The following is a 25,025-nucleotide window of genomic DNA, read 5'->3' on the forward strand; positions in this document are numbered from 1 at the left end:
TCTTCGTGTATCTGTCCTCCACCTCTCTCCTTATATCTCCTTCATAATCTCTTTTTCAATTGCAGTTCCTGTTTGATATTGTTTGCATTCCACTTTACATCAAATTGTGTCTGCTTCTTCACTCGTGGAATACAGCTTACTATTGCTGCTAACAAATATTCCTTCAGAATTTCCCAAGCACTAATGATATTCTGGCATTCCAATTCTGCCCTTCATGGAAATGCCCCTAGTTGATACCTACAACTATTATAATCACCTGCCTTATAATTGCACATACGTTCCATTCCTTTGATACACCTGCATGTCTATTCATCTTCCAAGTCAAAACCACACGGTCACTTTCTAGAACTGGTGGGAGAGATGTCATCTCACTTATTATCAGCTCTTCTTATGCTATGACAAAATCCAAAACTCTTGAACCTCTTGTTCCCTCTATTGCTTGTTGCCGAAGACATTTGTCCATCAAGAATTCTAGAAATTCCATCCGCTTATTACTACAGGCATTTTCCTCTTCCCACTTATAGTGCTGTAGTTAAAATCTCCCATAACAATCATTCTTCTTTCCCTTGCCAAGCTCAACTGCCTAAACATCTCCTGCTCTCCACCCTCTGTGCTCCCTGGTTTATAGCAACACCCCACTAAATATCCTGTCTTGGCCACTTCTACCTCACACCATATGCTTTCAAAACCATTAGTGTCACTGCTTCCAAAGCTTCTACTCTTAGCAGACATAAGTCATTACTTATCATAAGCAGTACTCCATCACCACGTTTTCCTTTCCTATCCTGCCAAAAATGCTGTACACAGCCACTTCAATTCCTGTTATCATATCATTCTCCGTCAACCACATCTCAGATATCCCAATAATCTTTGGCCAGGCTGATGCTATCAGAGCCACAATACATCTCCTTTATTTTGGATACTCCTGGAATTAGTATAGAGCATGAAAATGTCACTGTTTCTATACCTATCAGTGTCCGCACTCGACCCCACCGGAGTGTTACCTGATGTCGTCTACCTTCCTCCAAGCACCCATTCCCACAAGAGTCCACCCCAGCTACCATCCACCCTGGGAATTCCAGTTTTCCTGCATTGACACTGACTCGTTCAGAAAATGGCAATCTCTCCAGACAGCTTCGTCCTGCCTCCAAATGCAAGCAATCTCTCGCATACAGTTTCCCTCTGTCCTCCAAGCATTGATATATTCCAATCCTCTCTTCAGACACATTCTGGCTATTATGCTATTCAGTATTACTGCTCTTCTGCTCAACTCGTAACTATCATACCTGGGCAACACACACAATCTTTCCTCTCTGTGTTTTCTTTTGCACAACCTCAAGCAAGAATCTCAGATCTCTTGCCACCTAATTTACATCGCCTCTCAAGTCATTTGTGCCTGCCATCACAATAATTTCATCCATCCTTTCACCCCTCTTATTTGCCATAATCATATTTGCTAGCATTCCTCCAGGCAAACACACCTTTGGCATCCTATTCTTGCACACCTGAGATCATCGAGTCTCCATACATCACACCTCTAACCATTCTGTTCCTCGATTGCTCACCTGCACTCCCTCACTCTCTCTCCTCTAACCCTTTCTCTCTGTGATCCCCTACTTACCTGCTGTCCTGGCATCACTCTATCCCTGGTTCCAGCACTCCTTCTCATTTCCTCTCTTTGACTGTTTCCATTCTCCCCTCCTCTTTCATTCCCATAACTCTCTTCTACTGTTTCTATTCTCTCCTCTTCTAGCATTTCCATACCTCTCTCTCATTCCCTCTCTCCCACTGTTTCTATACTCTCCTCTTCTATCATTCCCAAACCACTCTCTCTTCTACTGCTTCTATTTTCTTTATGTATTTTCTTTTCCTGTATTTTCTCATTAATATTTTGCGTGTCATTCTCTCCTATCACACTACTCAACTCGCAACATTCATTTCCTGTTCCTGAAGCAACTACGTCGGTTATTGAGATATCTAATTCCTTGATTTCCTCCCACTGCCTGTATTTTGCATATATACGCACTCCCCATTCTCTCACCCACCACACATCCAACTCCAGGGAAGCATACATGCTGCAAACACTGCATGCCCCAAAGTCCTTTTGGCATGCAGCATGTAGAGTTCTTAAATTGTGGAGGGTTTGCGAGATGCCATTTGTGATTGCAGCTGTTTCTGCCATCATTCCTTACTACCAAGGTAACTACTAAAGTAATCGCTATATATATATATATATATATAAAAATACTAAATATACATATGTAAATATAAACGCTATATTCAATTATACAGATAGCAAAAACTTATCTTCTCTTCCACCACAAATGCTGCCAACTATGACATCGCCTTCTCAGTAACCCAAAAATAACACACTATATAACAACAAACCTCCAAAAGCAGAACCACTAAAGAACACTTGTGTTACTGAGAAAAAAATGTAGCACAATTCAGAAAAGAATTCGCACTATACACCTTTTAAAAAACACTTTTTTTTTTACCACACCTCAAATCACCTGCCGCATGCTTCAGCAACCCTAATGATCTAGGAAAGTTAAAAAAAGAAAAAAAGAGATAAGAAAAAACTGAGTCAAGATCTGAATCAAGAGAGAGCACTTACCAAGGATGATGTCATGAGGGTTGATGAATCATCGGACAATTAAAATCTGTCTTCATAGAGAAATGTACTTGTGTCCTGAATACCCTGATGGACCTGTGATTTCAGTCAGGATTTCTCCATGACTGCAGGTCGTAAAGATTCCAGCTATTCCTGTGATTCTATATTCTTCCAACTTTCTTGATCACTGGGTCTTCCCACCATAAGGCCAGTCTTCGAGGTTTCCTTTTGGTATCTCTCGGATACCAATTTGTTACTCTGACTGTCCATCTGTTGTCTCTCATTCAGGTGAGATGTCCTGCCCATCTACTTTTGCTGTTGTAGATTGCTTTTATTATATCAATGAGTCCAGACTTTCTGATTTGAGTATGTCTTACGTGGTCTATTTTATTTATATTGCACATTCTTTCTTGTGTTCCATATTTCACTGCCATAAATTAATGCTGGCAGGATGAGACTAGTGAAAAAGATGGTCTCTTATTTCTATCTATATTATAGCGCCTCCATAGTGCAATTGGAATAAGCCTAAGTTCGATTCTCGTCGCGATGGGAGGAATCTTTATCTGGACGATTTTCAATCGAAGGTGAGTTAGCCAATCTCATATGGAGGTAGCAGGGTTTTTTCTCCCGGAAACTCGGGTTTTTCATCCCGCATACAGACAAATCGGCCCTTAAGAACACACGCCATTAACAGACAATAAATACTAGTTGTGGTGTTGGTGGGCGGTGGATGGAGATGATTGGTAATAGAGGTTCAGTGTAGTGGTTGAGACAGTTGTATAATAGTAGGTGTCCTCCCGCGATGAGTCTTCAGACTCCTTGGAGGTGTCACAAATAATAATAATATATTTTGATTGTTAATTTTATTTTGTTAAAGGCTATCCAAGCAGCTCTTTTTCTCCTTGCTTTTCATTTGATATGTCGTTATTCATTTTTTTGGACTGTCAAATTTTTCAATGGTGTGGGATTCTAGAGTGATTGTATAATCTTTACAGTATTCATTTTTCATCCATCTTGTTTTGTTTGGATGTATTTCCAATCCAATTTTTTGGCAGTTCTGGCTTATTTCATTCAGCACTGATTGTAAGAGTTCGGAGGGGATCAGATATTAATACCACATCGTCAGCGAATAATAGAATATTTAACATTTCACTATCAATGTTTATTCCGCCTTTCATGTCAGTTTTTTGAATGATGCTGTCCAGTGAGTAGATGTGAAGAGATTAGGCAATAAGACATCACCTACTACTTGTTCTATTAAAGTTTGAAATACTGCATTTATGTTCAACCATGTGAAATGCATTTTTAAAATATATAAAAAGAAAACAAGGTGGCATCTGGTATTCTCTGCACCTTTCTGTTAGCTGAGTAATAGTCTGAATGCAGTTTATTGTCGAAAAGCCTTTCTGGAAACCAGTCTGTTCTTTGCAGCTTTTTTCATTGATGGAGATTTGTATTCTGTTTAGAATGACACTGGGGAATGTTTTATATGTATATTATTATTTATATTATTATTATCCCGGGCAACTCCAAGGAGTCGACAGACTCATCGAGGGAGGCCCTAACATCATGTCAAGAACAACTATTTGACATTCACACAGTATCTATCATACCTTGACTTGAACTCATTCATGGTTGTAGCACCCACAACAGACTCTGGAAGCTTATTCCACTCATTCACCACTCTCCAAGTAAAAAACCTAGCTCTAACACCCTTCTCAACCACACTCTTGCCCAGCTTCCATGCATGGCCCCTAGTCCTCCCACCACAAGTCCTATTTTCAAAAATATCTTCTGGATTAATCTTATAGAAACCCTTCAGTAATTTGAATGTCTCAATCATATCACCCCTTTTCCGCCTATGGACCAATTTTTGCAACCCACAATTCTTCAACGTATTCTCATAAGGTTCATTCCACAGACCTGCTATCATCTTGGTCACTTGCCTCTGGATCCTCTCCACTTCCTACCCATCACGAAGAAACCCTGGCACCCATAACTGGGCACAGTAGTCCAGATGGGGTCTTATCAAGGTTCGATACAGAGGAACAATAACTTGTTTATCTCTGCATGTTAAAGTATTTTTCAGAAGCCAAGTGATTTTGATGAGCTGATTTAGCCACTTTTGCAATGTGACCCCTAAACTTCAATTCCCTATCCACCAACACTCCCAAATCTCTGGCCTCATCAATCTCCTGGAGTACAGTTCCACCAATGTTCCTCCAAGCTATCCAAATCATCCTTTAAAATTTTGATACAGAGGAACAATAACTTGTTTGCCTCTGCATGTTAAAGTATTTTTCAGAAGCCAAGTGATTTTGATGAGCTGATTTAGCCACTTTTGCAATGTGACCCCTAAACTTCAATTCCCTATCCACCAACACTCCCAAATCTCTGGCCTCATCAATCTCCTGGAGTACAGTTCCACCAATGTTCCTCCAAGCTATCCAAATCATCATTTAAAATTTTGACATCCTGTGCACTCACAATTGCTCTACTCAACTTTGCATCATCAGCAAACAAGTGAACACTACCTCTCAGATTCCTTTCCTATATCATTGATGAACAAATTGAAAAGAACTGGTCCAAGAACAGAGCCATGCAGCACACCACTGGTCACAAGCTGTCTTTTAGACTCAACTCCTGAATAAACCACTCTCTGGTATCTCTCCATCAACCACCCTCCTATCCATCTCACCAACCCTATATCCATCCCCATCTGCTGCAGTTTTCTGATTAGAGTTCCATGTGGTATCCTGTCAAAGGCATTGGCAAGGTCCAGTAGAATCACTGTAAACCCATTACCCTTATCAAGTTCAGCCATCACTGTGTTATAAAACGTGAGCAAGTTACTGCAGCATGATCTACCCTTCACAAAACCATGTTGTCCCCCATACAATATCCCATTTTCATCTATCCAATCCTGTATTCTTTTCTTGACTAATTTCTCTAAGACCTTGACAACAATTCCTGATATGCTAATCGGTTCGGTAATTTACAACAGCAGTCTTGGAACCATCTTTATGCAGTGGAACTATTTTCCCCCTCTTTCCACCCCCTCTGGACTAACCCAGACCCGAGACTCAAATTAAATAAAATGGTCGAGGGTACTGACAATTCTTTAGCCTTCTCGTATGACACGAGCTGGTATACCATCCAATCCCACAGATGTATTGACATTGAGGTTATGCAATAGACTACTCACCTCCACTTCATTCAGCACAATTCCTGTATAATCTACTGGTTCATTCATTTCTGCAATGTCACCACCTGGATGATATATTCTTGCAAAGTGCTCACTCAGTAACTCAACTATATTAACTGATTCAGTTATATCAGATCCCTACCATCGGCATTCTTTAAAATCATTCTGCCATATACATTTTTTCTTTTACTTGAAACATATCGAAAAAACTGTTTAGGATTCTCTTTAGCCTGCATGGCCAATGATATTTCGTAATCTTTTTTGCTTTTCTTACCACACTTGTTATCCTTCTGGCCTGCACTTTATATCGTTCATGAGCCTGCCGGTCACCTTTCTCCTTATATTCCCTCCATGTTGTTTCTTTTTTTGCAGCTCAAGCTTAATGGTGTTATTCATCTATTTAACCCTTCTTGATTTATCATTCGGACTCTAGGTATACTGTCAGCCATTGCTTCATGCAAACACTTCTTAACTGCCTCCCATGCACTATCAACTTCTGCTCCTTGCAGTTGTACATGCCATGGCATTGAACCAATCAAAGTCCTAAGCTATTGTCTATGAAGGCTGATGGTAATGGTTGCTTTAGACTTATTCTTTTTCAACTTTTTAGGACACTGCAGAGCCTAGCTGCTTCTGCCAACTTTGTCGTTCCATATACAGTAGAACTTGGTTATAACGAATTCCACAGACCGCATATATTTGTTCATAATATCTGTTATTCGTTATATCCAAGAAGGTCATAATCTGAGTGAATTAAAAATCTTTTCAGATTTTTCTCAGCATAGGTATGTTGGGTAACATAAATACATATGTGCATACCTACATATAAAGAACAAAAATTTTTTTTACTTCACATTTTTACATAAAAAATCATCAAGCGTGCTTTGCTTTGCAGAAGACACATATTGCATATGTTTGAAATTGTTCCTTATACCACTAAGATGCTTGAATGTGTCGTCTGAACTTACAGATCGCGATTCCATAAATCTCGTTAAAATATGTAAAGCACTTTCTGCTTCACACCAGGTTACAATTTTCTCATCATTGTTATTTTCTTCCTCGGAGTCACTATTACTATTATCTTCTTCTGGTGTATGAGAGACTTGTTTTAAGATGTCAGCGTCTGTCGGTATACCCGAAGTTGCGACGCCATTATCAATGTCTATAAAATTATCAATCTCTGCACACGTTTCAAAATTGTTCAAGTTTTGCACTTTTAACCACGCTGATAACGGTAGGTTATCCTCTTCATCTTCTTCAGATTCGCACTCGTATTCCGTAAGGCCGGCTTTCTTACAACAGTTTTGTATCATAGACGATTACACCAAATTCCAAACATCACTCATTAAAGGTATTACGTGAAGTGCACTGATCTTCGAGTCGTAAGCATAAGCTTTTTCCGTGGATTTTTCTCTGCGTTCTATCAGTTCCAAGACTATCAGACGACGAAAATGGGATTTAAAACATCTAATTATGCCTTGATCGAGTGGTTGCAAGACAGATGTCACATTCGGTGGCAAAAAAACAAGTTTTATGTTTGTTAAATTAGCCACTACAGGATGGGCAGGACAGTTGTCTATCAATAACAAAATTTTCCGGTTTTTACTGCAAAGATTTTTATCCCACTTGCGAATTTTATTTTCGAAAATTGAAGATGTCATCCAGGCCTTCTTATTCGCTGTATAATCAACGAGAAGTTTCATGTTTTTAAAGCATCTAGGCTTTGCTGATTTTCCAATTACAAGAAGCTTTCTTTTATCGCTAACGGTCATGTTCGCACAAACTAAAATTGCGAGTATTTTTGATACGTTTTCCGCCAATACACTTTTCGTTTTCAAATGGAAACGTTTTATCGGGCATTAAATTATAAAAATACCCTGCTTCGTCTGCATTATAAATGTTGTTGTATCCATACCTTCGTTTGATGTCCGGCCATACATTCTTGATCCAGTCAGAAACAACGTTTTTGTCAATGGACAATGCCTTGCCACTTACTTTTGCATAGACAATATTGTTTCTGTTCTTAAAGCGATCAATCCACCCATTGTTGCATTTAAAATCGCTATAACCAAGTTGAACAGCAAATTTTTCGGCTTGAACTTTCAAAATTGTTCCACTAATAGGTAAGTCAGCAGTTCTTTGCACTTTAAACCACAAAAGAAGTGCCTCATCAACGTCACTTTTATTACACTTTTTAAGTTTTTTACACTTCGATAAATTGTTTTCAAAAGCTTTCGGAGTCAACTCGCGATTCTTCCAAATTGTTGATATTGTAAATGGGGACAAACCATACTTCTTTGCTACTGTCAGATTTGATCGGCCACTTTCCACCTCCCATATAATTTCTACTTTTTCGGAAACCGATAAAATCTTCCATTTGACTCCCGACATTTTTCCACAACCAGAAAATGCGCACGTACGAAATGTCAGTAAAGGAACGACTAACGCGTATTATTCGTTCGTTATTCGCGTGAAACGAATTCGTAATAAACATGAAATGCATGCAATGTAATTCAAATATACCTTCAAAATTATTCGTTATAAACGTGATTTCGCTGTAACTGTGATCGTTATAACCGAGTTCTACTGTATATTAGTCTTCTTTGATATTCTGCCTCAGTTGTTTACAGATAATTTTATACTATAAATAGTATTTTCCTGTATTCATCATTCTTCTTTTCTTCAATAGTTTTATCATTGACACTGATAGGCATTCCCTGGTCTTAGGAGGAAATTCAAAGGAGGCTCTTTCTTTGTGATTCAATAAATGATTATTAAAATTTGTTAAATCTTCATCGATGTGGTTTTTTTTAATCTCAAGTCATTTTCTTCCACATTTTTTTTAATTCTTTTGAATTTATCTGTTTCAAATGTTTTTTATGGTTGGACTGCTTGCAAGGCCGCACCGTGGGTAGAAGGAGCCCTTGTGCAAAACTTTTTTCAGTGCCCCCATAAAATAAGTTTCATGAAAAATTTTTATTTTAATGTAAAAAGAAATATTACATAACAAAGATAATTTGGAGATATGCTTTTAACTATATAACAATTAGTATAAATGTATTTATTTTACATATTTATCCATCTTGCTTTAGATGCCACAGAATTTTTAATAATATCTTCAACGTCTAATGAATCCATAATATTATTTTCAATTGATATAATTGATAAATCCGTTAGATGTTCTCCAGACATTGTTGACCGCAAATAATTTTTTATTAGTTTCAGTTTTGAAAAACTTCTTTCCCATGCTACGGTATTGGTAATGTTAAATAAATATACATCACAATTGCAGTATTCGGAAACGTGTAGGTTCATTTATTTTCATATATATAATTTAAACCATCCTGAGGAGCCGAGTCTTTTTCAATAAAACATTGCAAAGCTTTTAATTCCTCAAAATAAAGTCATACCATCAATATCGCGATTGGCGCTCAGTTTTAAGGTAAATCTTTACAATGTTTAATTAAATCTTCATCGCTCCAATCTTTTAATTTGCTAGTGTCTCTTATAACTTTAAAGTCCTCGCTATGTTGTTTTAAGAGTATGAATCTTTCCGTGACTGAAGTTATTGTCGTGTCTAAAATCGGGAAGAAAAAATTTATTTAAAAATTTTGTTTAGGATCATGCGTTGTCTCATCTGATGCTTTGTAACCAAACATCTTTGTTTTTGTGCTTCTGCAAATATTTGGAAAAATAGGATCAATATTAAGATCGTTTGCTATTTCTTTTGCAGTTCTAATAATATTTTCAAAATATTGGTCTGTTCGGCAAGTATTTAATTCTTGTATAACATAATCAAGATTTTCTATAATTTTTCCTATATCAAATGTCGGATTCTGCATTATTATGCCTGCAACATTTACGAGACTTAAGATTTTGTACCAAACATGAACAGAGCAAATAAATTTAAACGAATAAATTATAAGTTGTCTGCCTGAACTCTAAAATCGATATCTTTAGTTTCATCTTCCATAATATCAAAAAGAGCCTGGTAAATTTCCATGATATTATTTTTAAGTGGCTTTATTGCTTCTACTCTACTTTCCCACCTAGTAGCAGAAAGTGGATTCAAATTTAAAACACAAATATGTCTTTTTAATATAGCCCAATGCTTCACAGATATTGAAAAATAATTATATAATTCCTGTATTACCCCCAAAAAATTAAGTTTCACAGGATATCTTAGCTCCACCATTAACTACCAAATTTAATGAAGAGCAGCACATGGAATAAAAAAAGCCCTTTAATTTATTTCAAGGATTTTTCTGCAGTCCATTATGTTTGCCTTGCATATTAGAACCATTATCATAAGCTTGGCTGCGTAAATCCAGCATGTTAATATTTAATAATTTTTTTATAAATTGAAATAGTCCTTGCCCAGTGGTATCTTCTACAGAATGAAAACCCAAAAAATGTTCAGGAATTTCTGCTATATTTGTATCTTTATTTTGATTAACAAATCTAATAACAATAGATAATTGTTCTGTGTGGCTTATATCCAGAGTAGTGTCAAGAATTAATTAACATTTTGCCTATTTAACCATTTCTAAAATTTTTTGTTTTATAGCTTCAGAAATTGTATGGATGATTTCATTTTGTAATTTATCACCTAAATAATGAGCAATGATCCTTTTATGTGATGTTTGGATGCGATTCAAGTGTTCTGCCATTATCGAATCAAATTTAGTGACAGTTTCTAATAACTTTAAAAAATTGACGTTATCATTTTCAAAATGTTTTTGTGAAGAACCTCTAAAAGCTATATACTGTCTTGATAAATATTGTATTATGTAGATTAATAGTACAATAACAGATTGCCAATATTTTTTCTCAGTTTCGTATAATCTTTGTTGTGCACAATCAATAATGCATTTCTTATCCAACGACATTTTAAGTTTGCTGTATTTTGAACAGTTTTTAATGTGCGTGGAACTTGTCTCGTGTATTTTTAGTATATGACTCAAATGTTGCTAATCGTTACAACCATATTCGTTAGAAAGTTGGGAATTTTGACTGCCAAATATTTTGCAATAATAACAGAAAACCGAATTTCACGATTCTGAATAAACTAAATAACTTCGTAAAAGTTTTTCTCCATTTGCTAAAGTTCAATAATAGTATGAATCGGAAAACATGCAGCCAGATTCATCTTTGGGAAATTCGTTATTAACTACTTGAAGCGGGCAATGCTCAACTAAACAATCTCTAACTTTGGTAGTTATATGATTTGGCCAAGTACCTGGATCATTAACATTAAAATTTAAAGTAAAATTTGAAGTTTCGTGTGCTGAATTGGAATCCAATATTTCTTCTGCTGCAACTTCTGTAGACAGTACAGTCAGGCCAGTTTCATTTTCACATGTAACATTTGTATCTTCATAGTTATCATGTGTCCTTTCTTTTTCTGTGGTAGAGCTACACTGAGTACTTGCTTCATCAGAACTTTCTGTTCTTCATTTTTTATGTGGTCCTGAAGTTAAAAATTTATTCAGCGATCCAGCTAATTTATGTTCCAGTTGTACTTGTTGCAATTGTCTTTTCTTGTTTTGTGCACCAGATAACTTCTGCTTTTTTTCCGACATCTAGAGGTTAACACACTTGGTTAGACTTTAAAATAAGAAGAGCGTTAAAAGTTGTCCACCAAAATAAATAATAATTTCTGAAATTTTCCCTTAAACTTTTTTAACTCCTTAATCGTCTATTATTTTTAACGTGAATGGCCCAAAACTGGCTATTTTTTTTTTTATTACAGGATTTGATTTTTCAGATGTTTTGAATAACAAATATGCTTACGTTTTAGGTATTTTTTGAAAATTAACATGTAGAGATATTAGCATTGATTGATTTCTCAGTGATGTTTATTTAATATTTTTTACATTCTGGTAATTGTTTAATAATTAAGAAATTTCTAGAATATTAAAATTATTTATTAAAGAAATTAGTAAAAGGACGCCAACCCCAATGTCTTCCAACCAGAACAAGAACATATATAAATAAATCTCTTATTGAAAATTATTTATTTTCTAGACGTCTACCGAATATAACAAAAATCTTTTGTTTTCAAAATAAGACAATTAACTAAAATGAAACAAGTTAATTGATTTTCAAACTTAGCAAAAATATAATAGATGTACTTACTTTACGTGAATAATAATTCAAATTCACAAAAAAATTTACTAAACAACAATATATTTTATAAAACAAAAGGCAACTGCACAGTAACACTGTTACTGTAATGCATAAAATGAAATGATGCAAAAATACATCAAAAAGTAACAAGGGCCAATTGCAGTATATGTAAACAAAGATCATCTAAAGAGTTTTATAGCTCATAAATAACCTATGTTTATTAATTTAATTCGAGCCGCGTCAGCCTGACACGTCCATTGTCTATCATGCACATATACAGGATTTTTAGCTATGGTCCCTCAGCTAATTAATATTATCTTTAAAATTTTGTCTATCAAAAATAAGTACACAATTAAAATCAAAGTCAAATTGTCCAAAGTCACTTAAACAGAATATACAATACACTCAATATGTTTCACATTCAAAATTGAAATGACGCCAAAAAAAATGTAAGAAGTGCATATTTGGATAGACGTAGACGCTATTTCGTCTATCCAAATTCGAAGCGGAATTTAAGAAAACGAACATCGTAATATACACCTATGTTTCAGACTAATTATTTTTGGATAGATCAGTGTTTCTGAAACTTCAGATATCCGTGTACCCTTCTTTAATTTTCATTATTACCAAGTACCTTTTCAAAATACCCTTATCAAAATAATATTAATAATAATAAATAAAAATATATTTCATTGTAAATGTCTGCTTTATTTGAATTTAGATGTACATTTAAACAAAAAAAAAGATTTATTTTTAATAGAACAAAATTTATAAAGATACTATACATTTTTACTTAATATAAATAATTTATCATCAATGAGAGGAGTGAAATTGCTTATTTCTATATCTGCTATATTGCTCACTTTTGTGCGTTTTATAAATCCAGTCTTTAACCAATGATCCATACTTAACAATTTGAAAGCTAAAAAAATTATTGTATTTACTCGACTATAACTTGCACTTTTTTCTCAAAATTAAAGCTAAAAAATCGTGTTCCGAGATATATGCGGGGATTTTCTGAAATTAAAGTTTTCAGGAAAAAAAACTGAAAATGGGTATGACTTGCCAAGAAGCTTCTATTCTCCATCACTTCTTCTGTCCTCAAGAGTGGTTTCCTTATGTGCAATCAAAGTTATCTACCCAAATGGAGTCATCTTCTTTCCCATTATATCAAGCAAAAATTACCAGTAATTTAAGACTTGAGATACGTAATGAACAATCCTTGACAAATTACTAATGAGAAGTGAAAGATGTGCGCAACTGTAGGCCAGTATAATAGAGATAAAGCCACTATTAAGAAGTGCATATGATTGGTGCGGTATCAACAAAAATTCGTGCAACCCAAACAAAACAAGCTGACAATGGAATTGAAATGCTAATTCTCTTAAACCGATTTCCATAATATCTGAAATGCATTCACTACATATTTCTTAGTTTTAACTCGTTCGTGACGGGGTAGTGTCAAGCAAAACCATATGTTGCACCTGCTGTATATAGCAGTTTCTGTTGTGGGAAGATGTGATTCATTAGTTAGTGTTTATATTCCCAGTTGTCTGTAATTGCGCTATTTGTTGAGAAATATATTACACAGTCTGCAAATAATGTCTGTGAACCTTATCCAGTGACATGATAAAACTAATTCGTTTTCATGTTTCTGCAGTATAATGGCTGTTGGGGATGGCGTATTGTTTACTGCAGGGAGCGAGTTATCGTTCAAATGTGAAACTCGGGGTGATAGAGACTCGCAATTTGAGTAGGAGAATTCATGCATAATATAATTATATATATATATATATATATATATAAACTATAAAAGTTCATGAAATTCACATCGTATGATACTTTATGGGTTGTTTCCTTAAGTATTTAATAAGTGAGTTCTAAAATGTTCAGTTTAATATGTACGACCATAAATTTTTTATTAATAAAATATAATAAGCACATATTTAACTGTCAATGGGAAATGGCGGCTTTTTTATTTGGCAAACTTACTTCTTTAAGACTCTTTCCTGTCCAATCTTTAATGTTGTCTTTCCATTTCAGTCGGAGTCATCCTCTTCCTCTCCTCCCTTCCACCTTCCCCTGTAATACTATTCTGGGGAGCTCTCCAGAAGAGTCCCTCATCAAATGTCCTGCAAACGTTATTTTTCTTCTCTGAATACTAGCCATATAGTGTTTTTTCACCTTGAATCTTTTAAGAATCTCTTCATTACTCACTCTTTCAGTCCAGCTGATACGATCCATTTTTCTCAAACACCACATTTCAAATGCATTCAATTGGTCAGTCACCTCCTTATTGATCATCCAGGACTCACATCCATATGTCCCCATACTCCAAATCATTGTCCTGAGGAATCTTACTTTTAATTTTTTGTTCAGATTTCTGTTTCCTAATAAGTATATATGTTTGGAAAAATGCTGCATTTGCTTTCTTAATTCTATTCTTAATTTTATAGTTAGATCTATTGTCATCTGTTATCCAGTTCCCAAGGTATTTGAAACTTTTTACATTCTCTATTCTTTGTCTGTTCAAAATGATTTCCATCAGTTCATTTCCTTTCCTTGAACTCTTCATCACTTTTGTCTTTTTAATGTTTATTTTCGTTTTTATTATTATTATTATTCAGGCCTCCAAGGAGTCAAAAGACTCATCGAGGAAGGTCCTTCCTAAGACATAAAGTCTGTCAAGACTCATCTTTTATATCTTTAATTTTCAATCCTGTTCAATCTATTCAAAATTCTTTGCAAACCTTCCTCTGTTTTGCTCATGAGTGCAATATCATCTGCATATCTTATATTATTTATCAGATGTCCATTTATTTTTATTCCATCCTTGAGGTCTTCCAAGGCCTCTCTCATCATCCATTCACTATAGACATTAAAAGAAGTGGGGACATCAAACAACCCTTCCTCACACCTTTCCTTATGGGGATCCATTCAGTATCCTCTAATTCAAATCTAATTGAGTTTTGAAAACAGACCTATTTAGCAAAATAAGGCTGTTGAATAGAAAATTTAAACCAAAATATCCAAGTATAGATGATATCAACAATCATATTCTTACTCATCCAACTGACATTTTTAATAGATGGAAGGACTATAGCTCAAATCTATACAAAGATAATCAGTCTCATTCAACAAAGAAAACACCAGAGACTTCCATGCAGAACCTTCCATTTTAAGAGAAGTTGAAGAAGCTCTGGGCCATGACCAAATACCAAGTGAACTTCTTGCATGTCTGGAACCCATAGGAATCAAAATCATCAGAAAAATGTGTAATAAAATATGGGAGACACAGGAGATTGGCCTGATGATTGGGTAAAGTCCATTTTTATTCCAATATGCAAAAAAGAAAATGTCGACGAATGCAATTCTGAAAAACAAAAAAATCAACTTTCTAATCTAAGGCTCACAAATTTAATATTCCCTTGTGCTTCATTGATTACACCAAAACATTTGATTGTGTTCTGGTGGGAGGACTTGTGGAAAATAATAAGTAAAAGGGTTATCCCAGAACATTTGAAACGCCTTTTACAACAACTCTATGAGAGGAATCAGGCTGCCGTGAAAATGGATGGAGAAACATCTCAGTGGTTCAATGTTGAGAAAGGTGTGAGACAAGGATGCATACTTCCCCGTTATCTATACAATCTTTATGGAGAATACATTCTGAGAAAGACACTTAATGGACACAATAGTGGTTTCTCAGTTGGCAGCAAAAATATAAATAATCTTAGGTATGCTGACAATACCATTCTTATTGCCAGCAGCAAAGGAGAACTGGAGTCCCTCATTAAAAGAGTTGAATGGGAAAGCCTGAAATATGGTTTAATAATTAATTGTGATAAAACAAAATACTTGGCCATAGATGAAAATGACAATTTTGCCCACAACACTGACATTGAGAAGTTAGACGAATTCATTTACCTTGGAGCTCTAATAAGTGCCAAGAGTAGATAGATGTCAACCAGAAATTAAAAGAAGAATTACCATGGCAAGGTCAGCAATGCCACAATTTCAGAAAATATGGAAAAACAGAAGCTGGCTGGATGTCAAGTAACTCACATTACATCAACTTCAAGATGTTTCAGAACCCATTTAACCCTGATTATTTAGGGCATTGGCCAAGTGAGATTAAGAATATAATAATAATCATATGACTGGAAATATTTAAGTTATTATGATATAGCTGAGATATTCTCACCATTGTAACTTTATCGAGACAATAGTGGTCTGCAGAATCTTCATAGTCAGGTCTAACCAAATCCTGCAAAGGAAGTATTTTACTGAATTATTTAACAGTTTTTAATTACACAGATTTTGTATAATTACAAAATTGTATATAAAAAATTCATTTTATAAAATAAATTAAAGTTGCTAATCTGTTATGTTTTTAATTTTTTTTTAAACAACCATACCCAAGAAGAATATTAGAATCCCTAAGTATTAGATAGGAGAGCAGGAGGAAATGGTGTGTATTTTTTTTTTTTTAATAGTGTATTTTAGATTCAAGAGAGAAGTTGGTTACATATGACAGGAACAGTTAAAGTGAAAGGAAATAGAAAAAGGTAGTGTGCCAAATTCAAAATTGTACTCTAAATAAATTTCTAGGTGGTAGATGTCTTTCATCACCCAGTGAAATACCACCACCTTACTTTTTAAAGACCTGTAACCATTTTTGGTCATTAGAGCAAGTGTTCCAGTTTCTGTCCCCCCTGCACTCTTCCCCAATTTAATGAGAGTGATACTGTCAATGACATACCAATCTCACTATAGGGGACCAAGACTGCAGCCATGTATTTTGTCAGTTCATGACTGGAGGGAGATCAAGTACTGTGGCTGCAGGGGCAACTGTCAAGGCCACATACAGACAAGAGACCATGTTCTATCTGTATGAGCGGTGTGTTTGCAAGTCTGTCACCTCTCACTGCAATGACCACTTCCACTTCATCTCTTCCTCACCAAATAAAATGAACCACAACCCAAAGAAGCACGATTTTAATGTGGATCTTAAAAATTCTCCAACAAAAAATAGTTAAAAAAACTCATTAAAAAAAAAATTCAATAAAAAAAACACATCAAAAATCCAACCAAAAGAATCATAAAAAACAACAAAAATCCAAACCAAACAACCCACCAACATTAATTCTTACAAAATAAAAGTTTCCACATCCATTTCACCAACATCCATGGCCAAAATAACAATATAAATAACATGCACCACCACTTACAGTAATTAAAAACAGAAGTAGTATTCCTATCAGAATCCCAACTGGCAACCTCAATGGCCACTGTTCACCTCAATTTCCTAAACTACAGATTATACAGTACCTTCTACTTGTTTCCACCACTCTCCCACATCCGGATGCTACTGCAGTTACTTCACCGACTTACTGGCATCACTCTTCTCTTCCAATTCCTGCAATGATGACCTTGGAAAAGTTCTCTCCACTCTTCCAAGAACGAGTCCCATCATATTGCCCTTAGTCTTCCGAGAAAAAGAAATCCAAAGAATCCTCAATAACCTGAACTCAAACAAAGCATCTGGAAATGATGGTATCCAACCTATTGTGTTAAAAAATTGTCCCCCAAAAACTACCACCTCTCCTGTATTGCTCCTTCAATCAATCCTATTCAACTGGCATCTACCCTACAATATGAAAACATGTTCCACATCCAGTCAACCCCCAAAGAAAGGTGGTAAAAGTCTACCAACAAACTACCATCCAACTGCTGTCACTTATGTTCTCTCTAAAATAATGAAGAAGTTCATCAACAACCAACTCTTGAACCACCTAGAGTCATACCAACTAATCAGTGACAAGTAGTATGGATTCTCTACTCGCAATCCACAGCTGATCTTGCTTTCACTACCCACCTCTACAATCAAGCCATGAATTATTATTATTATTATTCAGGCCTACATGGAGTCGAAAGACTCATCGTGGGAGGTCCTTCCTAAGAACATAAAATCTGTCAAGACTCAGGATCACCCCTAAGTTTCTTAGGGGAGATCCCCCCCCCCCCCCCCTAAGAAACACAAAGTCTATCATACCACTCCTTAAACTCATTGACCGTTCTCGCTCTCACCACTCCATCAGGTAATGCATTCCATGGTTCAACCACCCTCCACACAAAGAAACCACTCCTCACCCTCTTGCTCACAGTTTCCTTTCGTAACTTCCAGGGATGGCCTCTTGTCAGCACTCCTTCTTGCTGTTCAACCAAGCAAAAGAACTTCCCAGTGTCAACCCTGTAACCACCTCTCAACAGTTTAAAAGTCTCAATCATATCACCTCTCCTTCTTCTATCCACCAAACTCTGCAATCCACATTCCCTCAGCCGATCCTCGTAACTATCCTTGTACAGTCCTGAAACCATCTTTGTCATCCGTCTTTGTATCCTTTCCACAGTTAATTTATCCCCTTCAAATCCTGGAGACCAAATCTGAGAACAATAGTTCAAGTGTGGTCTGATCAGAGACTTATACAACGGAATGATAACCCTCTTATCTCTGCAGGTCAGTGTCCTTCTCATAATTGCAGCAATCCTCTGTGTTACCTTCACCACCTTTGCAATATGTCCCCTAAACTTCAGGTTTCTATCAACCATCAACCCCAGATCTCTTGTGTCCTCTACTTCCTCCAGCATAACTCCTCCCATAGAGTATGCTGCATCCCATCGATGTTTCCCAAACGTCAAGACCTTACATTTTGCTGCATTAAACTGATTCCCCCATTCATTTGCCCATCTATCTAGCTTATTCAAATCCTCTTGCAGGGCTACCACATTATTACTAATAATCCTTCCCAGCTTCGAATCATCCGCAAACAACTGAATATCCCCTTGCAATCCACTGGCAATGTCATTGATATAAAGGTTAAACAATATAGGTCCTAATACTGAGTCCTGTGGGGCCCCACTTGTAACCCTCTGCCTCCTTGAAACTGCTCCACCATACACAACTCTCTGATACCTATCAGATAGATGTGTATGGTGGATCTAGTTGACCAATCTGACATCCAGACCCATGTGCTGCAACTTAAATATCAGCTTATCATGTGGCACCCTGTCAAATGCCTTTGCTAAGTCTAAGAAAATTGCAGTATATGCCGTTCCCTCATCTAATGTTCTTGTAACTTTATTATAAACAGCTAGCATATTGCTAAAACAAAAGCGCCCTTTCACAAATCCATGTTGACTCTCACAGATAACATTACCCTCATCTGCCCAATGCTGTATACGGTCCCTCACTACTTTCTCCAGGATCTTAACAACTATTGATGACACACAGACTGGCCTATAATTAGACACTTCCAGTCTGTTACCACCCTTATGCAATGGCACTATCTTACCTTCCTTCCATTCCCTGGGCACCTTTGCCAAAGCCAGACTTTCATTGAAAAGCCAGGTAAAAGGCACTGTCAGTTCCCTGGCACATTCTCTTAAAACTCGTGGTGAAATACCATCCAGTCCTAAAGCTTTACTGACATCCAGAGTACTCAGTATCTGAAACACACTCTCCTCCTGTACCTCTAAACCTCGAACCAGCCCTATCCCTTTAGCATTAAAACTGATTCCTCTAGGATGAAATACTCCAATAAAGTGTTCAGTGAACAATTCCACTATGTCCTCTGCATCAGTCACTCTATTCCCATTTTTATCCCACAATATCATTCTTCCACAGTCATTTCTCCTCCTACTGGCCACATTGCTAAAAAATTCCCTAGGATTTTTGATCAGGTTTTGCATAGTGGCCTACTTAACAAATTGGCATCCTATAGTCTGCCTTACTCACTCTGCAACTGGATCACCAACTTTCTCACTGGTCACTCGCCATGTATCAGAGTGGACAGTTTACTCTCCTCAGATTTCCCCATCAATGCAGGAGTACCCCAGATTTCTGTTCTTTCACCCACTCTCTCTTCCTCTCATATATAAATGACTTGCCTTCACAAACTTCCAATCTTATCCTTAGCTTTGCTGCTGACAGTACACTCCATTCCTCCTTTTCATTCAACAAACTTTGTAGTGCTCAAATATCAAAATCGTCAAGATCTACTATGATCAGTGACGTAATCTCAGATCTACTAGCTATACTCCAGTGTAGCAAGGACAACCTTGTTATCTTGCATCCTTTGTCTTAAGTAATACTGAGATATCCAAACATGATCAGATTTTTCTACTTGGACTGATCTACATCTCCGATCTTTCTTGGAACAACAACCTTTCAACTATAACTTCTGCAGCCACCAAAACACTTGGTGTACTTTTTTGCACGAGACGCTACTTCACAGTTCCTAACACTATATAAATCTCAAATCCACCCAGCCATGAAATACTGCTCCCAAATTTGGGTAGTGATTGCTCGAAGATGGCAATCCGGGCTAATTAATGATCCTTCCCTCACATGCCCACTTCAATCCTCTCTTACAGACATTCAGTTTCCGCCTTGTGCCTCTTCTACAGATCAATTCATGGACAGTGTTGTGCTGAGTTGCCAAGTATTATTCCTCCGCTCTCCTTGAAAATCATTAAAACAAGAGACACTGCTAACCAACACTCTTTTACAGTCCATCTCGAAACTCACCAAATGAACTTCACTGCTTCCTCCTTCATCCCATCTTCTTCTGTCCTTTGGAACAGTCACTCCCATTCTGGAAAGATCACAACCTTCAGCTATTCAAGCAAAATGTGAACATATTACTCTTGCTCACACAGGCACAAATCCCACTATAGGTCTTGAGGCCTTTCATGTTTGGATCAGATATATATATAATATAAAATAAAGTGAAACAATAATAAGTAGAAGAAAATGTGCCAAGTAGAAGAAAATGATTGAGAATGACATTAGTTGATGACACTGGCAGATTGGTAACCTATGCCAAGAATATAGTTGATGTATTCAATGAGCAGCTTATTAAGGTATTCACTCTCATGAAGGCAGCATCGTGAGAAGCTAGAGCATACAGGGTATGGCAGAAGAATGACTGATGGTAAATGAACAGGAGTTATGTGAGAAAGTCAGTAAATCTGATGTTAATAAGGCAGTAGTACTTCACAATATTATTATTATTATACTATTATATTACTATATACTATTATATATTATATACAGCTACCAGGTGATGGAATAGATGGTGGGGATAGTATGCATAGGCAAATAGAAGAAATGAGTGGAAGGAGGGTAATTATTATGGGTAATTTCAATTATGGTAACATTGACTGGAAAGAGGAGAGGGCACATCGGAGGAAGGAATTGGATTTTATGCGGTTATTAAGGGACAACTATCTGCGACAGCATGTAGTGGAAAATACCAGGGGGCAGAGAGTGCTGGACCTAGTAATTGCAACTGAGAATGTGGCTGTGACGAACATGACCATGTTGCCACCAATTGGTGAGAGTGACCATAAGGTCATGACTTGGGAGGTGGCTAAAGGAGTGGGATTTACAATTAAGACAGGGTACATGTGGAATTACCGGGCTGGTAAGTATGACAAACTTATGTGTGTGCTTGGCTCAGTGCCATGGCATGTAAAACTGCAAGGGCTGGATGTTGATAGTGTATGGGAGGTGGTTAAGAGGTGTTTGCAGGAGGCAATGGTTGACTGTATACCAAGAGTCCGAATAATAAATTAAGTAGGGGTTAAATGGATGAATAACACTATTAAGCTTGAGCTGCAAAAAAAAAAAGGAAACAATTGTGGAGGGAATTTAAGGAGAAAGGTGACCAGCAGGCGCAGGAACAGTATAAAGCTCAGGCCAGGATGGTAACAAGGGTGGTAAGAAAAGCAAAAGCGGATTATGAAAGAAAATTGGCCATGCAGGCTAAAGAGAATCCAAATTACTTGCAACATATTGAAAACAGTTTTTTCAATATGTTGCAAGTAAAAGGAAAAATGTTCATGGTAGAATGATCTTAAAAAATGCTGAGGGTAGTAAGGTAACCGAATCAGTCGATATAGTGGAATTATTGAGCGAGCACTTTGCAAGAGTATATCATCCAGGTGGTGACATTGCAGGAATGAAAGAACCAACAGCTTATACTGGAACTGCGATGAATGAAGTAGAGGTAACCAGTCTATTACAGAACCTCAATGTCAATACATCTGTGGGATTGGATGGTATACCAGCTCGTGTCGTACGTGAAGCTGCCAAAGAATTGTCAGTGCCCTTGACCATTTTGTTTAATTTGAGCCTCAGGTCTGGGACAGTCCCAAGGGTGTGGAAAGAGGGGAAAATAGTTCCACTGCATAAAGGTGGTTCCAAGGCTGCTGTTGAACATTACCGGCCAATCAGCATAACAGGAATCATTATCAAGGTCTTGGAGAAAGTAGTCAAGAGGAAAATACAAGATTGGATAGAAGAAAATGGGATACTGTATCGGGGACAGCATGGTTTTGTGAAGGGTAGGTCATGCCTCGGTAACTAGCTCACGTATTATAACACAGTGACGGCTGAACTGGATAAGGGTAATGGGTTTACAGTGATTCTACTGGACCTTGCTAAGGTCTTTGACAGGATACCACATGGAATTCTAATCAGTAGATTGCAGCATATGGGGATGGATATAGGGTTGGTGAGATGGATGGGTGGGTGGTTGACGGAGAGATATCAGAGAGTGGTTTATTCAGGAGTAGAGTCCACAAGACGGCCTGTGACTAGTGGTGTGCCACAAGGATCTGTTCTTGGACCACTGCTGTTTAATTTGTTCATTAATGATATAGGAAAGGATCTGAGAGGAACAGTTCATTTGTTTGCCGATGATGCAAAGTTGGGTAGGGCAATAGTGAATGCAGATGACGTTAAAATTTTGCAAGATGATTTGGATAGATTGGAGGTCTGGGCTAAGGAGAATGGATGTCAATTTAATGTGGCAAATTGTAAGGTTATACATTTTGGGGTGAAAAGATTAGCAGCAGTTTACTACATTGGTGGAGCTGTACTCCAGGAAATTGATGAGGCACGAGATTTAGGAGTGTTGGTGGATAAGGAGTTGAAGTTTAGAGGGCACATTGCAAAAGTGGCCAAATCAGCTCATCAAATCACTTGGTTGCTGAAGAATACGTTGACAAGCAGATTATTGTTCCTATGTATCGAGCTTTGATAAGACCCCATCTCGACTAATGTGCCCAGATTTGGTCACCTAGGTTTCTTCTTGATGGGGAGGAGGTGGAGAGGATCCAGAGGCGAGTGACCAAGATGATAGCAGGTCTGTGGAATGAACCGTATGAGAACAGGTTGAGGATTTGTGGGTTGCAAAAATTAGTTGATAGGCAGAGGAGGGGAGATATGATTGAGACATTCAAATTACTGAAGGGTTTCTATAAAATTAATTCAGAAGATATTTTTGAGAACAGGGCTGGTTGTGGGAGGACAAGGGGACATCCATGGAAACCGGGCAAAAGTGTGGTTAGTAAAGTTGTTAGAGCTGGGTTCTTTACTTTTAGAGTGGTGAATGAGTGGAATGCGCTCCCAGAGTCTATGGTGGATGCTGTGACAGTGAATGAGTTTAAGGCGAGGTATAATAGATACTGTATGAATATCGCATAGTTGTGATGAATATGATTTGGGGCCTCCCTCGATGAGTCTAATGACTCCCTGGAGTTGCCCGTAATAATAATAATAATAGTAATATTATATTATATATCAATGGAGTCAAAAGACTAATTGTGGGAGATCCATTATTCGCACACTGGCCATCATTCACAAAATACCATCATGCCTCTCCTTAAACTCATTCAATGAAGCACATACAATCACCTTTGACAACCTATTTCACTTATTCACCACCCCTCCAAAAAAATCTAGTCCTAATCCCCAAAACTTCCACTATTGACTCCTTCTCTCCTGTCTTGCCATGTACTGAAAAAAGTTTTCAGTGCCAATACTATAAAACCGCTTTAAAAACTCAAATGCTTCTATCATACCTCCCCGTTTTTACCTATCAGCTGATTTTTGAAGCCTGCATACCATCAATCTATTTTCATATGAAATATTCCACAGACCTGCCACAATCTTGGTCACTCGGCTCTGAATACTCTCCACAACTTCATCCCCATGGAACTTCAACTTTCCATTCACAATCACACCTGAGTCACTAGTTGCATTTACAGTTTACCTTTTCTCATACTGCTAATCTGTTTAAATCATTTCCTATATCATTAATATACAAAGTAAACAACAGGGGACCAAGAACTGAGCCCTGTAGTACATCACTGGTCACTTGCTTTCTCCTGAACTCAAATCCTCCATAAACTACTCTTTGATATCTGTCCATCAGCTACTCTCTAAATCAAATCACCAGATTCATGTCTATCCCATTTGCTCCAATTTATGCAGCAATGTTCTATGTGGAATCTTGTTCAAATGCCTTTGCAAAGTGTAGCAATATCACTGAGTAGCCATTTCCCTTATCCAACTCCACTGTCACTTGATTGTAAAAAAGTAAGTAAATTACTAAGGCAAGTCCTACTCTTCACAAGACCATGTTGTCCCTCATAAAAGACTATCACATTCCTATCCACACAGCCCTGAATCCTGTCTTTCACTAATTTCTCCAATACCTTAACCACCACTCCTAAGATGTCTGACTGGCCTATAATTTGCTACTTCTATCTTTGAGCCTCATTTATGCAATGTGACAATTTTGTCCTCTTTCCACTCAATCGCACCTTCCCACAACAGGAGATTTGAATTAAACAACTTGGTCAGAGGAGCTTATAATTCCTTTTCACATTATAGTAATACACAGGCCAATATGCCATCTAATCCCATGGCTGTGTTCATATTCGGGTTCTGCATATTTTAAGCATCTCCATTTCTTCAACCTCTATTCTCCTACAGTCAATATCACCTACCAAGAAGGTACACTCCTGTAACTATTTGATTTGATTCTGTTACCTTCCTACCATCAGCACTTTTTGATGTCATCCTTCCATACTTATTCCTCCTTTTATTTGCCACAAAGCAAAAGAACTCCTTAGGCTTTTGGCCTCATCCACTAGCTTTCTCTCATAATTAGTCTTGGCCTTCCTTGCCATATCAGTCATCCTTCTTGCCTGTGCTCATAATTC

The 25,025-nt window shown here is 37.0% G+C and overlaps 1 protein-coding gene across 1 annotated transcript in view; it reads right to left on the reverse strand.

Annotated features, from left to right (window-relative positions):
- LOC150102798 (anoctamin-5-like) overlaps positions 1-25,025 on the reverse strand; it is a 621,013-nt gene that overhangs the window by 71,832 nt on the left and 524,156 nt on the right. Inside the window, exon 14 of the mRNA XM_090398743.1 lies at positions 16,153-16,215. Coding sequence (XP_090254869.1) covers positions 16,153-16,215 — 63 coding nt within the window. The remainder of the gene's footprint in view (positions 1-16,152; positions 16,216-25,025) is intronic.

The sequence above is a fragment of the Typopeltis vanoorti genome, chromosome 10 (genome assembly GCF_054136105.1).
Source record: "Typopeltis vanoorti isolate ZY-2024b chromosome 10, IOZ_Tvanoo_1.0, whole genome shotgun sequence".
Classification (NCBI taxonomy): Eukaryota; Metazoa; Arthropoda; class Arachnida; order Uropygi; family Thelyphonidae; genus Typopeltis; species Typopeltis vanoorti.